Source organism: Carica papaya, chromosome 1 (genome assembly GCF_054855325.1).
Source record: "Carica papaya isolate Zhongbai chromosome 1, ASM5485532v1, whole genome shotgun sequence".
NCBI classification, from domain to species: Eukaryota; Viridiplantae; Streptophyta; class Magnoliopsida; order Brassicales; family Caricaceae; genus Carica; species Carica papaya.
The window spans coordinates 3,814,150-3,831,081 of NC_142309.1; the positions used below are offsets into that span (position 1 = coordinate 3,814,150).

Below are 16,932 nucleotides of genomic sequence, written 5' to 3' on the forward strand. Positions count from 1 at the left end.
TTCATAAAACCAATTAGGATACATGCTAAATGGAGAATACCACCAGAAAACCAAGATTTCCAAATGAATTCTAAAAAAGTGATTCTTATGATTCGAAAATACCCTGAATTTTCTCCTTTTTCTCTCATGATGTATTACAACTATATTTTAAATGTCCATGCTTTGACATGTTATCAGAAGTGTTATGGTAAACTAGTTTCCGCTGCAGAGAAAAAAGTTAGCAGCACTTAGGAGATAGGCGAGCAAATAGTAAACCAGTTGGAAAAATTCCCTTTAAGATCAAAAGCCATTTTCAACAATTGAAGGTACAATGAACCTTGAGATATTGGAAACCAACCAGATGGTTTTATTGACAGGGAGAAAAAGAGATAAGAACAAGTACAGGTACACGAATTTTAAGTTTCAAGACCTAAAGAAACCTCCAGACATCTTGAAGAACGTAGAAACAACTACATACATTTCAGATTCACTAACAACATGCTCCGGAAAGGGGGAAAAAAAAGTGAAGACCTTGGAAACCAAAACAAACTAATTTAAAGCAAACACTAAGTCAATTTCCTTTTCCTAACCTAGCACATCTCAAATTTGTTACAAATTTTTTAGTTCCCAGCGTTTTTTGTTTCAGAGCTGAAGCATGAAATGAACAAGACCCAAAGAAGAACTCCACTAACTGAACTTCTTCTTCTCCAATTTACTCTTCCTTTCTCTGTACAACTCCACCCACAAATTCGAAATCCACAATATGCTAACAGAAATCGCCATAACAACAACAATCATCCAAGAAACCCATACCCACTTGGGAATCACACCATCAGCTTCACCACTCAAATAAAAAAACCCCATTTTGTACACAAAAAAAGGTCCAAACAGACCCCTAACAACGCTATAGAAAGCATAAAACGAAGGGGAAATAAGACCGTACACTTTGGCGGCGAGCACCAAGTCGCGCCTCCTCGCACTGGCAAGCGTCCAGACATTCTGGCAGAAGCTGGTGACCTCCGCTAGGACCAGCAGCCCGAGCACTGCGTAGGCGCCATGGAAAACGACGTAGCGACAGGTGAGCAAGACGAAGAGGGTGGCGAAGTGGTGGCCGATGAAGAGAACGTCACTAGGATAGAAAATCAGGTAATGGAGGATATCCATACAGAAGTATGCGACGCTGAAATCAAGAACGGCGTTCTGGGTCACGCTATTGGTGGAGGAAAACCCGCGATTCGGATCGGCGAGGATGGCCCTGGTGCCCAAAAACGCGGCGGGAGTTCCATGGAAGAGGGATATAAGGCAGGAGGCGGCTTCGGGTCGGGTCTTGGAGCTCCAACTTCGGAAAACAACGAAGTAAGCTAAGAGATAGATGACGACGAACATGGAGAAAAACAACGGGAGATTCGGTATGGATAGGGATTCCATTGAAACTCCTTTCAAGATTTGAAGCCGACACGAACAGGAGGTCTGATGGGTCGATAACGATTAAAATTGTGAAGAACAGCGATCAGAGAGATTACAGTTGAAGAAAAAGAAAACGGAAAAAAGAAAGAAAGTAGGTGGAGAAGGTCAACCAATGGCGGGGGTGGGTGATGATTGGTGTTTACTTTTATGGGAGATTAGATTAAAAAAAGGGAAATTGAGAGAGCTCCCCAAGAATGGTGTACTTCTCAAGAAGTTGAGAGCTCCCAAGAAGGAAGAAGGCAGAGAGCAGACTGGCTTTCTACCAGTGACAGAAGGCGAGCGAGGATGAAACGACGTCGTTAGGTTTGTACTATCTGTTGGCTCACTCGACTTTAATCATTTCACTGAGATTTCGTTCTGTTTTATTCTTTTTTTTTTTTTATTCTCACACTTCTTTTCTTCTTCTGTTTTTTTCTTGATAAATTTTTGTATTTCTAATAAATTTTTTAAAAAATACGGTGAAAAGGTTATAAATTTTAAAAAATAAGTGAAAATAATTTTTCACTTAACTAAAACTCAATAAAAATAATAAAAATATTTAAGTTTAATAAAATAATTAAAGAAATATAAGAAATTAATAATTTTAGAATATTTTATTCAAGTTAATATTATTTGACTTCTAATTTTGTTTTCCAGTAATTAAAATATTTTATTATTTTTAAGAAATTAATTTTTTTCTTCAAATAAATTTTGCCCGGTTTAGCCAATTATAATTAGATAAAGATTTATTTTTATCAAAATATTTTTAGAAATTTAAATCTAAATTGGTTGGCAATTATGACTTCAATTGGTTGGCAATGTTTTGTCAATTTAATTATTATGTAGATAAAATAAATATATAAAATGTTATTAAAATACTTTATTGAATATGTATTTTGCCAACACGGATTATAATAATTGATTTGCTATAAATAATAATATGTATTGACAATTCTATATTTATTTCTAATTTCATATATAATTTAATTAAAATATGATAAAAACACATTTTTATAAATTAAAAAAATACCTTCATGTTAAATTAACTTTCGAAAAAATTATAAAAGCCCAAACTCTCTCTATTAGATATTCCGAACATATAACTCAATAATAATAAAATAAGCAATACTAAAATTTATAACTTAACAAAAATAATTAGAGTTTAGGATTACATTCTTTGTATGTTTACTTAAAATACTCAATAGGATTACAAGAATGCTCTTGAAACTTAATGGGAAAAATAAGAGAAATAAATATAATTAATCTCTACTCGAAATTGACGAAACGGAAGAGATAATCTCTTAACTAATTTATTATTGTTCAGGATTCGGGTCTTGATCGTTCTTATCTAAAATAGTTAATAATAAATGACATACACTATCTTAATAAGAATATCAACGTTTTACCACTGATACGAAAAATCAAATAGTTGTTGTAACAGCCCCAGAAAAATTTAATATTGGAAAGGCATATATATAGATCAATAATCTGAATTTGCGGAAGCGTATTAAACATTGCAATTAACATCTCTTACGCAATACCAAAACGTGTTCAACAAATGAGGGAATAAACTAATTAAAATAAATGCTCGAAAGTAAGAACTACAATTATAACTATGGGATCTTTAGGCATCCCCTTCGCCGTCTTCCTGCGGAACGGGCTCGGGAACCACGTCTTCCTGATCTGAAATGGTTAAGTAAGGAGTGAGCTACACTAGCCCAGTAAAGACATCACTCTACCTCACTGCCACAGGAGTAAGGGTGGGTAGAAAACAAAAACGACCAATTGAGCATAATTTGTAATAAACTCATTTGTTCATAAAAACGTTTACTTTCCATTTACCTGGGTGAGATCCATAAAACAATACACAAACAACACATTATCATCATCACGTTATCACATAGACTTTATAATACAACATTTATCATGCGTTTGTATTTCAATCTTTAAACAGCATAATTCCTTTTTATCATACTACTAGTATCCATGGGGATCCATAGGGGTCCCGCTACCCGTGAACCCTTAACATTTATAATCTGATTTCAGGGCCGTCCCCATACCCCGTCCGGTATGGGCGCCAAAACCATTAACCTCAATACCCTGTCCGGTATGAGGGTGAAACGGGTCGTCCCCATACCCAGTCCGGTATGGGTGCCAAAACACATAAGGTCTCCATACCCCGTTCGGTATGAGAGACAACGTTTCCGGTAGGGTTCCCTACGGACCTGATCCGTCCACCATCTCCCAAGATATCTAGTCAGGCTGTCCACATTATCCGTTTGCCAATTCACATAACCTTTTATCCCTTTTTCTTTAGTCACCATCATCAAGTCACACACAAACATGCAAACTAGTAGTTCACGCCAACAAGACAACACACAATATCGGGTTCTCAGTCATTCAGTCCATAATCAATGAAACAGTGATACATGCACACGAAACTATGAAATAAAAACATCAGACATCATACTGTAATTAAAACTGTAAAATAGAACAAACAACAACTGACCGACAAATACACTAGACTCGGGCTCCATTAGCAACCTTAAACAATTTCACACAACTATTGATTCATGAAATACCATTTTATCATTTATTGCACTTTAATACCGTGATAGGAAATAGGGTGAGGAATCCTTACTTGTTTTCGGGACCCGAAATAGGCTTTTCCGAGCGCCTGCGGGTTATCCCTAAATTTCTTGAATTTTTTTTCGAAAAATTGAAACACGCTACCGATACCTGCACGTGTCCCAAAAATCTCAGAATCAGACCTAGGGCCCCTTTCGGCCAATATCGCAATTCCGGCACGGCGGCGGCGATTCGCCTTGGTTTGGCCGTTTTCGGCCGTTTCCGGCCGAATTCGGCCACACTTGCATCGGTCCTTGTGATACAACAACCCTAGGGCCCTCGGGGGGCCAAAAAATTACGAAAAATCGAAGCTTACCGGCGGCGGTGCTCTCGGGTGCGGCGGCTCTCTGATGAGGTTCGTGTTTTGGTGATTCGGCTCCGATCAACCTGTAGAGAAAAGAATGGTGATCACGGTGATATAAAAATTGCATCAAACGGAGGCTGGGAAGGGCCTCATCGGAGGCAAAAATCGAGGAGGGGCGCGGCGGCGCCGCTGGGTTTCGGCCGTGTTTTCCGGCCGTTTGGCCGGGATTTTGGCTCCGATTTGGCCACAGGAGAAATCAGCGTGGAAAAACGAGTCGGGGGTATGAAATTTACCTCGATCGGCGGTCGAAAATCTCCCCGGTGCGGCGGCGGGTGGCGGCGGCCGGCGTCTCCGGCGTCTGGTTCGTCTTCTCCGGCGAGGGCAGGCGGCTAGGGTTTTTGTGGTCAGGTGTGGGGGGTTTATTTATACCCTTTGCCTTCTAATCACAGCCGTCCATCTTGATTTAATCTGGGCCGTTCGATCGCGATTTAATTTGGATTAAATCTGAGTCGTCCGTGCGCGCGAGGACGCATCTGGGCCGTCCGATTGCGCGCACGCAGATCGCCCAGGTGGCCCATTCTCGGGTCGGCGTGGCCTTGCCACGCGGCAGGTCCTGGTTGGCCAGGGCTGCTGACGTGGCACTGACGGGGCACAATTTTTCTAAATTACATTTTGACCCCCGGTTTCCGAATTTCTTTTCAAAAATACCCCCATAATCCAAAATTTCACCCATTTTTTTCAAAATCAATTTCAATTAAATCCAAATAATATTTTTACCCAATTTTATCATTATTAATATTTTTATATTCACAAAAATTAATTTAAATTAAATTACATCAAAAAAATAAAAATAAAAAATAAAAATAATATAGAAAAAAATTATTTTGGGTGTTAGAGTTGTAGAAAACATAAAACAACCAATGGAACTCATTCTTAATAAAACTCAAATGTTAATGCATTCATTATTCGTTTCACTCAAAACGTTAATATTTTTTCGTATCACCTTTAATTCTCAAATGTCATTTATTAATATAAGAATCAGAATAGCAATCTACAGTACACATTTTAAAAAACACATAACAATTAACCCTTCGTTATTTTTCAAAATTAAATTCATTACCATATTCATCTCTATCATTCTACTTTTCATATAGATGTCATTGGGGGTCCATAAGAATCCCCACTACACGTGGACATGAATATTTTATCTACAATCAAACGATCGTCCACATACCCTGTTCGGTAATGAGTGCCACAACACAAAACTGCATCAATACCCCGTCCGATATAAGCGTAATTAAAACAACTTCCAACCCTGTCCGGTATAGGACTTCTCAACTCTGTACGACTTAGGGTAACGTCTGCGGTAGGGTTCACCCTATTCACCAAGTCCGTACACCATTTTTCAATACACCCGGCAAGCCCCTTTCATTTAATACCGTTAATTCACGCATATCTTTTCTTTTATTTACTATTTAACTTTAAAAGACACGTATATCAGTACCCGAAGCAACACATGAGTACGGAATTCATATTTTAGAGTATGTGAATGAAATAAACATGCATTATACTAACAGAAACGTATTATACATACAATAAAACGACATGACAACATAAATTAAGAAAACTTATCATATTAGCCATAAATTTAAAATGAATAAATTAAAGTAAATAGAAGAATGAATAGATAAGTATAATAAACGATTGAAAAAATAACCAATACAATTAAAACTCAAAATAGACATAGACTGACCGGTTATTGTTTCATTGGCAACTTGTACTTAATTAATTAAAGGACCGCTAATTATCTAAAATTTTAATTTATTATTAGTTTGGCCTCAATTTAACTGTAACAGAAAAAAAAAAGTGAGAGATTTTTACCTTGGGTCGATATCCAGAACACCACCTTTTTTACTACAGTTCTCGCCAGTTTACAATTCTTAGATTTCTTGAGTTTTCTTGATAAGATCAAAACTTACATCCAAATGACGTAAACATATGCGAAAAAATGGTAAAAATGACAAAAATCTAACCGAGGGGTCGGGTTAGGGTTCCGGCGCAGCGATGCCGCCGTGCTCCACTACCTGGTCCTCCTCCGGCGGCTTCTCCTTTTGGTCAGGCTGGTTTTGACCAGTTTTCGGTATAAATCTGTTTAAATCATGGTTAGAAGGTGTTTTTCCGCAAAAAGAGGGAGAAAACATAAGCTTATCGGTGGTTTTGGCCTTCCAATGCGACTGTTCAGTCGAGCTCCGTCGTTCCTTCCTTGCGGGTTACAATTATTTTCGGTTATTCTGTATCGAAAATGTGTTAGACGGCTAAAGGACGGAGAAACAGGAAGAACGTGAAAAAAATCACACTCACCGATGCGTTTTGGATCTCCAGCACGGTGGCACCGACTTCCTCCAGTGTCTGGGCTTCCCTTCTAGCCACCCTTCTTCTTATTCTCCAATAAGGTGCACATCAGCTAGGGTTAGAGTTTGTCTGAAGAGATGTTTAAATAGCCCCCTCCCCTCGATCTGAGTCGTCCATTCCAGGTCCGCGTGGATCATCCTCAGTCGTCTAATCTCGCTGATTAAGGAAGTAAATCTGGGTCGTTTGATCGAAAATGCGTAGACCATCCGATAGAGCTTATCCGGTAAATTAATTTGGACTGTTCGTGTGCGCAAGAACACACGAATCGCTTATGTGGCTTCCGAGTGGAGCCCGTGCCAGTATGTCCACTATGTGGCGCATCCTGACTCGTCGTGCTACTGATGTGATCGTCCTACGTTGTCCATACTTTCCTTTTTGCGATTTGACTCTAGTTTTCATATTTTTCTTTCAATTATACCTCATTTTATTTATAATTTTGTCCTACTTTCTGAAATTATTTTTAAATTCATTTAAAATCTATATATCTAAAAAAAACAATTAAAATTAAACCTTACAAATTTTAAAGATTAAATTATATTATTCTGCGTCTAAATTTCATACTCAGAATATTACAAAAACACATTGAAATGAAAAAAAAAATTATAATTCTAATCAGACCACATTTTTTTTTCCTCTTCTGTTCTTCACCCTTTACAACTAAGTTATCAGGATGAATTTCTTTACCCACCATAGTAAAAACAAAGTCGGTAAATCATATTTTTATTTTAGGGAAATATATTATATTACGATATTTTATTTTACTACATATATATATATGTTTATTTTATATAACAGACAGGATTTAAGGAAAAAAAAAAAAGGAATTGCAGAACTACCAGTTCGAGCTCGTTCAAATAGCTGGGTGAGAGATGAATCCAGAAGTACTCCATTAATGACGTCCACAAAGAACAATAACACACAGAAATCCACTCAAAAACAAAACATATATTTATATATAAAGAATCATATAATGTAGAAGATTAATGTCCCCAAATCATATCATAATCTAATATGATTATATCAATTAACCATAGAAATAAGATGGGAATTCATAGATATATTAAATAGTCCAAACTAAACATTTAACTTCAACCAAAAAAAAAAAGAGAACAAAAAAGGTTAAGGGGTGGTCAGAAGAGGAGGCATAAGCTAACCTAGATTGTGGGTAAGCAACAGGCTCCATGGCTCTTCACACCCAGATCCATAGAAATTGCACAGAGATACAACACAATCCCACAGAGATACAACAAATCTGAAAAATGTACAGTTGCAAACTAATTCTTGTATAAGTCAATTTTCAGTCCATAGAAATTGCCTACTACTCAAAAATACTTCCACTACTGTCACAACAACCAACTGTGTTTTCTTATACAAACTCCATGACAACAATTGTAAAATGAGACAGCTGAATTGATGATTATATAAATAGTATTCAAAATGTCCAGTTCCTGTTTTCTTTTTTCTCCTCAACACGTTCCGTCATCACAACAAAATGCTAAACCAGGATTAAACTCTAAATTTCATACTTTGGCTAGAATGCAGGCTGCTGCTCATTTTTCGTTTGACACCCAAGTCTCCAGTTCTCTGTCCTCCAGCACTAGTTCACAACTACACATTTTGCTCATGGGCATAATAACTTGCCCTACAACCATGCTTCTTTCCTATCAAGTATCACCTTTGGTATATATCGTTCTTTTCTCAAGTTCAAAGCAGCCAAAGACAAAAGGACATAGAAAAAGTACCCATGCAAGTTTCACTTTTGTCTCTGTTCTACTTTTCTTAGGTCCAATGGATCAAGATATTTTATGTTCTTTATACTAACATGACAATACAAGGAGCTGATCTCAATCAATTTCCCCTTCCTCAACATCATTAACGGGATCGGAAGTTGTATGGGGCTCACCTTCTTCCTCTTCTTCATCATCTTTCATGAACAAACCAAGTTGTTCCAGAGGGTTACTGGCTCCAAACTTGAAACTGCCCAACCCATCTTGAGAGTTGTCCGGGCTTGTCTCATCAACTGAACTTGGCAAATGCTCAGCAGGGCCAGTCCTAAGCATTTCTAAGTCTTGAAGAAAACGAGGATTTTCATCAACTACGACAGTCTTTTCCATCTGCAGTGTTCAGGAAAAACATTACAGCAAAACCAAAAACAGGAAACCACCTTTTTTAAAAAAAATATATCCCCATTTATCAAATGCATTAGTCGCATATTTACCTCTGCCAATGCCTGTCGGGCTGCTTCTCTCTCGAGTTCTCTCTTTTTTCTAGCCTCAGCTGCAGCTTCTGCTTCTGCCCGCTTTTGAGCATCTTCAGCAGCCTTGGCTTCTGCTTGTAACCGCGCTTTTTCTGCCATAATCATTCAACTTATAATTACTAGAGAGCCAGGTAACTCAAGAACAAAAGGAATGTACCAGTGATCACAATAAGTAACAAAGCATAGAAATCCATGAGTAAGGGCTGTCACCTTTCTTCTTCTGTAGTTCAAGTTCCTCTCTCTTCCGACGAAGTTTCTCTGGGTCACCCTTGTCATTCTGATCCCATCCAGATCAAATTATATCAAATCACATCGATGGTTCAAAATGTTCTAATAACGGGCTTTGCAAAGTAGACAAGGAGCTTGATTTGTAACCAACCTGTGAGAGTGTCTTCTCACGGGATTTCAAAATGATATCTGCATATCGATTCTTCAACAAGGCAGCCCTATATTGCTTTTCCGGGGAAACCTGCCTCTCACTTGGAGCACTATCCCCTAAAATATCAACAAGATACATAGTAAGAATGAAGATACAGTGAATCTAAGACCGTTTTCTCATAAGCGATTTTGAAAATTTTTCTCCATTCGGTTAACTGAATAGTAAAGAAATGAAATTTGAAACAAAAAGGAAATTGCCTCCTTAGGAAACGGAAAGTTGCTTTCATTCTAACTTCATTAACTCCAGTACTTCATCCATTTTGGCTCTCTGTCAATTGCTTTCATTCTGACTTCATTAACTTCAACATCCATTTTGGCTCTGTCCATTGCTTTGATTCTAACTTCATTAACTCCAGTACTTCATCCATTTTGGCTCTCTGTCCACTCTTCAAATCCATTCCCTCTTTCCAGTTTATTTTATTTTTCCTCTTCCTCCATAAAGTACCACCTTCTCTCTATCTTTCGATCCTTTGTTCAATGCTCTTTTCCAGTGAAGCCAAAACTTTCTACTTCTATTTTGATCTCCTTGTTACTTGCTTTTTCTTTGATTCTGTTGTTTATGAGTAATATCTATCTATATTTGTAATCAAATTATGAGTTTGGAGTTTGGATAACTTTTGTATTATGAAGCAAATATTGAAATTTGCCAATATTTTCATCAAATCTTTCTCAAATGTTATATCAATTTAGGGGTGTTCTTAATTTGGTCGGACAAGTTCAAACCAAAAAAATCAGACCATTATTTCTACTCAGTCCAGCCTTTTGTCCAAACCTTTTAGAAGTTCGGTTTCCGTCCATGCCAATAGTTCAGTAGATATTTCTACTAAGTTCAAATTTCAGAGTTAGAGTTGAAGTGTTAATTTTATGTCATAATTTGGAAGATTTTTTATTGGTCACTTGAAAAATTAAACATCATACAGGAAAAAAAATAACAGTCCTGCCCTGCCTCCTCTTATTATAGTCCAGTCGTCAGGTTGAAAAACCTACATTTTCAGTGCTTTCAAGACCCCTTCTGATGTGGCTTGGGCTTACAGATAAAACACTTTAATAAGGTTCATAAGAAAACAATGATTTTTCAATGCATCAATTAGTGAGAGAATATTTTCGACTCCAGAGGGTGGAAAAACTTTCTTTCCATTGAATATTTTCTGAACAGTTTTTTCTTTTTACAGGAGGTCATTTTCCATGAGTCAAACTATTCTTAAGGATGCAAGTATTTTCTTCCACACTCTTTTTTCTTACCATCTTGGCGACCGTCTGACTCAACAGAACTTGGCTTTGGCTGGGAAGCCTGATCCAACTGATCCAACCCACTGATAGACTCTGCATGAATAAGTGGAATTAGTCTTACAATCATATCGGTAGCTTGGGAGCTCTAATCAATGTAAATTTCAGAAGAGACCATATAATGTGATTTGCATGTACTAAAGCTCCCCAAAGTAATACAAAACCAGAGAAACATCCAAATCTAGTCACATAAAAAGCAGTGTATTCTAGGGAAACAAATCCAGTTGCAAATTGCTATAGCTCAATCATCCAAACAAATCCAATTAAATCAATCCACATGATTAAGCTTTGAAATGAAAAATCCAATAGATAACTCCCAGTGGATATCTAAAACAACTCATGGTCTAAACTTCAGAAGATTGACGTATATATAGCCCTCCAAGCCAGTTTCAGATTCATACTTCATTTTAGACTACTATAAGATCCATCAACAATCCACAACAGTTTGCATACACAATAAGCAACTTGGCTTATCCATTTGTTATTCCAAGGATGTATTTGCATGTGTGGAGTGCACAACAATAGGCTACAAAACAAAGACACTCACGATTTCTATCAAGAGGATTATCAATACTTGTCTTTTTATCTGATTGAGCTCCAGAATCCATGGCTCCTGGCACCTGAAAGCAACTATTCTGAAGTAAATTGACCAAATAATTTTCTTTTGAGGAAAAATAAAGAAATATATAAATTGACATGATAAGATTTATGCATTGGCATAAATTATAGTAGTGGATACACCATAAGACAAGACTGCACACAGTTGTTGTGGCAGTATTGGTGGCTAAACCAAAATGGGACATACCTTAGATGCATTTGCAGGACTTTCCTCTTTATCACCATCAGATTCATTATCAGAACTGCTGGGGTCTGAATCTGCAAAAATATACAGAAGACATGATAACAAGGCAATCAACAACAACAACTACAACTTAAATATTGCACATACAAAAACAAAGTATTAGAATGTTTCATCGGAATTTACAATTGAAACAGCATTCCTTACCACTAGTAGATAACAAGAGTAATAAATAAACCATGAGCAAAAGTATCAGTTTATGCATTTTCGATAACTGACCCAACCTTGCACGGAACCCATACATGATTGTGATGGTTCACTTGCTTTCTGATGTTTTCTTTTGTATGCCATTCCTAGAACATCAAAGCAAGTCAACCAATTTCGATTCTATTACAGGACACTAAATCTTAGTCTCTGCATGTCCTATGCCTGATATAACACTTCAAACCTAACAGAAGAAGCTCATTCCCCCCTTTGCAAACACAAAAAAAACTACTTGTATACCTAAATAACAACAAATCCAGTAAAAAACCCTCATGACAGAAAGACATGTAAGTATGTTTAAATAGCAGAAAGCACCAAAAATCACCCACTAAGTTTCATCTAGGAATAAAAAGATGATACAACCTAAAAAGAAGAAATAATATAAAACTAAAATATAGTAAAAAATTCTCAGAGAACAAACACATAAACAAAATGATAACTTAGATAAAGATAAAACTTACCACTAGAGCTACCTGCGCTGATGCACTTACTGCTTCTATGGTCCACGTCCTTCTCTATCTCAACAGAGGGGTAGCTAGAGACTGGCGGTTCATTTCCACCAATATCAACATCCTCATCAGCTGGCTCATTCCCTGCAAATGCAAACGCAAAAGAAGATGCATAAGCCATGCAGGAGTCTCGGGTGAAACTTAGATGTTGTCACATCAAGAGTAAAACACTAGAAGCACAGCTGACCTTTGCAATGTTGCATGGATGAATTGCTCAGTCCTGATTCATTCAAAAGCTGAGTTGGAGATAATGGCCATTGCTTGTCAGTCAAACAAATGAAAAAAATTTACTAGTTTTCACCACTGGAAAGAGAAAGTACCTCAATTTCACAAGGTTCAGCCCTTGAGAGATTTTTCTGTTTCTGTTGAATATAGTCGTCTAAGAGTTTCCGCAATGCAAACAACGTGTCATTGCTAAGATCATCAATGTCAATCTCAATTTCATCATCCCTAGACTCCCTTCCACTTGAACTATGTTCCCTCAAAAAATCAATAATGTGCATGGGCAGTTCTCCAAGGAGGGACTCCAATTCTCTACCTAGAATGTGCTTCTCCTCAGCTGTCATAACACGCTTAACGGGCTCTGCTGGAGTTTCATGATTAAGAGAAGTTGTCTTCCTTTTTTTTGCTGGAGGTACTGACTTAGCAATTTCAGTATCTTCCCGGCGAGGCAACTTTGGCAGTAAAGGTTTGGTTTCAGCTGGTGGTATTTTCTTTTCAATAGTTTTCCACCTTACCTCAAAAAATTTACTGAGAGTAACAGCCATAATGTGGACATCATTCTCTGGTGAATTATAGGCTGTTGCATTGGTAAAAGTAAGCCTCACATCAGCAACGAACTCCAGGGGGCTTGAATATGCACCCGATGCCAACTTGCTCTTTACTGTTCCCAAATCCATTGGATGTTTAATAATGGTGAAATAATCTGGAATGTTCAACTTCACTACATCAACAGGGCTGTTGAAGACCCAAGCATATTGATGAGACATCACACGCTTCAAAAGGGTATCACACTGCTTCATCAACATCATGTTACCAGCGCTCATTGGAGGCTGTTTAGCCGACTCAAACCTCCCTGTTGATCCCCGGTTCCATCCACGCATACCATTACTCGAAGGATTAACTTTCTTTGGTGGCCCAGCTGTCATAACAGATGAATTTTTAATATTCTCCACTCGAGATGCATTTTGTCCATTGCTACAACTAAGGATATCACTAGAACATGACACCGTAACACCATTGGTTCTCTGCAACTCAACTTTCTTCTGCAGAATCCTTATTTGTTCAAGATCCAATCGCAACCTATTTATTAAATCCTTTCTTTCAGATGGTGACATGTCCGAAAGTGAAATAACTTGCATTGGAACACCAAGAGTTTCCCCTTTATCAGAATTTAAGTTAATACATTTCCTCGCCGGAGCACTTGAATCCTCAGAAGCAGTAATCTCTGTGTCGATTCTTCCTGAGCTCCCAGAACCCTCAGATTCACCAGCTGTTTCAAATGTACTGCGGTAGTACCCTCCAGGGTACCCAGCACTCTTAACCATCATACTTTCCCTACTTATGGCTACTCAATGCGCAAGATCTGATTTAATCACTGTAGTAATCTGCAGGAATCATCCACTGGAATGATATTATTCCTTTGGTTCTAATGTAACTAATCAACTAAGCATCAGTTGGCTAATGATAAATATTCAAGCAACAAGGAATCATTTCAGCAGAAACTTTACCCTTGGATTCAAAAGTCAACCGATAAATCACTACGTTAGAAGGTTTATTAATTTGATAATTAATATTTTTACAGTTTTGACCAAAAATTCTAATCTGAGAACTGTAAGGGGTGTAAAGACAAAGATTTTCTTTTTTCTCCGTGCCATTTACTTTGGTGTATAAAGTAAAGAACGCGAGAAAGAACTCAGATTAATGTTAATAATTGGTAACTAAGTTAACAATAGTATTCAACCATACAACTCTCTGCAGAATCTCAATTAACTCATTTTTTACACTTGAAATTGCCCAAACAATATCGAGTCCGAATATTTAAAACCCTAACTTCCAACCAGACTAACATTAAACTCGAAGAGAAAATTAGCAACTAAATTAACAATATTATCCAACCGCACCCAAATTAACACTCCGCAAAATACCAAAATTTCAAATTTACACTTGAAATGATACCAAGTTCAATCGAAACCCTAGGCTTCATATTCAATACAAACAACAACCCGATTAGCTGAACTATAATTCACGTAACAAAACAATAAAGAATCCAAAAAGAATCCCAAATCCCCAAAACAATTACCAGTTGCCACTCCCACGCTGCTTCTTGCTTTCACTAAAGACCTCCTACGATTCAATTCGCAGCACGTTCCGCCAAAACAAATCTCAATTAAACCACTTGGATAACTCAACCAATGCCAGCACAAGGCAAAGAAAGCACCAGACAGCCGGAGATCAAAAATCGCAGCACGTAAACAGACGCCGACTAAGAAAAGAAAAACCCTAGATCAAGAATCTCGCCGTCCCCCGCATAAATCGAAGCTCCGAGCTAATTTGGATAGAGTACACAGTACTTGAAAAACCCTAGAAAAAACCTTGAAAGGCAGACGAAATCTGGATCGACAGAGAAATAACAGCGCCCGCCTTTAAGTAAACGAGCCTTCCTTAAAAAAAATAAAAAACCTAACGAGCGAGGAAGAAGGAATATAACTGTGGGTATGACTTAACTATATAAAAGACTGCTTTCTGTGTATCCCAGTGGGTTCTCTTTCCACACCGTTCGAGCAATATAATCCGTTGGATTTTCAGAGTGATATGATCGAACGGATGTAATTGATTGAATGTTTGGACCGTCAGATCTGGTCTCGGCGGCAGAGATGATTTAGGGGTCACACCCCGAGTTGCAAAACGTGTTTTCCTTTTCTTGTAAAACGTGTTTCCTTTCATTCAATCATTTATAAATTTCTATAAAAATAAAGTATTTATTAAATTTAAAAAAAATAAATTAATTTAAATAAATACTTATATGGATTTTTCTAAGAAAATTAAGACAAATGAATAAGTAAAAATAATCCAATTAATCACACTAAAATTTTTTTAAGAATAATTTTTTATTTTTTATAATTTATAAGTTACTAAATATAATAACGATGTTGATTAAATAATTATATTTAATGATGTTCTATAATATTTTTAAAATTTATAATTTTTAAAATCTTAAATGTTCATAAATTTATTAAAGTTATTTTTTAACTAATTTTAATAATTAACAGCTTATAAACTGCACTTCCACTGAGATATGATTTACAAATTTGTGTTATTTAAGTACTTTAATAATTAAAAATAAATAATAAATTATTAAATTAATTTTTGTAATTTAATATTTATTACAATTTAGTTTTAAATTGTTTATAACTGAAATTTTTTATTTACTTTATATATCCATTTTTTATTTTTTAATTGAAAAAATTAAAAACTTTTAAAAAAACATTCTAAAATAATAACTTTGAAAAATTAAGTGATATTATGTTTGAAATGTAATTATAAGAATATATATAAAAAAATATTATATCCATAATTTTATTTTTTAAAAATTTTATTATTTAACAAATTTTTGTATTATCTTAAGATTTATTATTGTAAGTATGGCATCTTTGTAATAAGTATACTTTTTCACAAAAATATTTTTATTTTTACTATTAATATTTTTCAATTAATTAAAGCATTTTATTATTTAAATACACGTTTTCAATAATTACAATCAACTTTTATAAAAATATTTATTTTATTATATTTAGAATAAAAGCATAAAATATCATATAAATTTATATTTATTTTGATTATAACATAACTTTCAACTTTTCCTTAAAAAATTTTAAAAAAATATATTGAATTTTTAATTTAATATGATTATGCCAACTAAAAAATTTAGTTGTCAAATAATATTCAATCTAATAGTTACAAAATATTCACTTTTTAAAAAAATATAATATTTTATTAAAATTTTATTCAATTTAATCACTACAACTAAACTATAGTAGTAAAATAAATTTACGAATTAATCATCATTAATTCATAACAAATATATAAAATAGTAAATTTTACGTCATTAGTGATATTCAAACTCGTAAAATAAAATATATGTAATTTAACTATTAAACTACTATTGTAGCACCCGGAAAGGATGAGGAAAAAAAAAAAAAAAGCCACGTCAGTAGGCCCGGCCAACCAGGACCTGCCATGTGGCAATACCACGTCGTTCCAAAAAGGGCCACGTTGGCAATCCGCGTGGGCACGATCGGACGGCCCAGATCAAGCGGACGATCGGACAGCCCAGATTTAATCGCACGGACGGCCCATATTTAATCAAAAACGGACGGCCCAGATTAAATCAAAATGGACGGCTGAGATCAAAGGGCAAGGGGTTATAAATAGAACCCCCACACCAGACCACAAACCCTAGCCGCCTGCCGCTCGCCGGAGAAGACGAACCAGAAGCCGGCCGCCGCCGCCCGCCGCCGTACCGGAGGAACTTTCAACCGCCGATCGAGGTAAATTTCGTACCCCCGACTCGTTTTTCCACGCTGATTCCTCATGTGGCCAAATCGGA

The 16,932-nt window shown here is 36.2% G+C and overlaps 2 protein-coding genes across 3 annotated transcripts; both read right to left on the reverse strand.

Moving 5' to 3' along the window:
* Positions 1–323: 323 nt before the first annotated feature.
* LOC110825042 (TLC domain-containing protein At5g14285) lies at positions 324–1,756 on the reverse strand. The gene has a single exon (XM_022055507.2). The coding sequence runs from the start codon at positions 1,405–1,407 to the stop codon at positions 667–669; it is 741 nt and encodes a 246-aa protein (XP_021911199.1). The 5' UTR covers positions 1,408–1,756; the 3' UTR covers positions 324–666.
* A 6,324-nt stretch (positions 1,757–8,080) lies between these two features.
* Positions 8,081–15,037, reverse strand: LOC110808985 (transcription factor GTE8). Of its 2 annotated transcripts, none has more exons than XM_088214995.1 (11): positions 14,626–15,037; positions 12,644–13,930; positions 12,511–12,559; positions 12,276–12,407; positions 11,557–11,627; positions 11,299–11,371; positions 10,707–10,787; positions 9,406–9,521; positions 9,237–9,303; positions 8,988–9,118; positions 8,081–8,883 (listed from the first exon to the last, which is right to left on the reverse strand). In XM_088214995.1, the coding sequence occupies exons 2-11, from the start codon at positions 13,871–13,873 to the stop codon at positions 8,614–8,616; spliced, it is 2,220 nt and encodes a 739-aa protein (XP_088071121.1). In that variant the 5' UTR covers positions 13,874–13,930; positions 14,626–15,037; the 3' UTR covers positions 8,081–8,613. The 2 variants fall into 2 exon arrangements, with proteins under 2 accessions (XP_088071121.1, XP_088071117.1); XM_088214991.1 differs by having other exon boundaries at positions 12,644–13,946.
* Between the last annotated feature and the right edge of the window lie 1,895 nt (positions 15,038–16,932).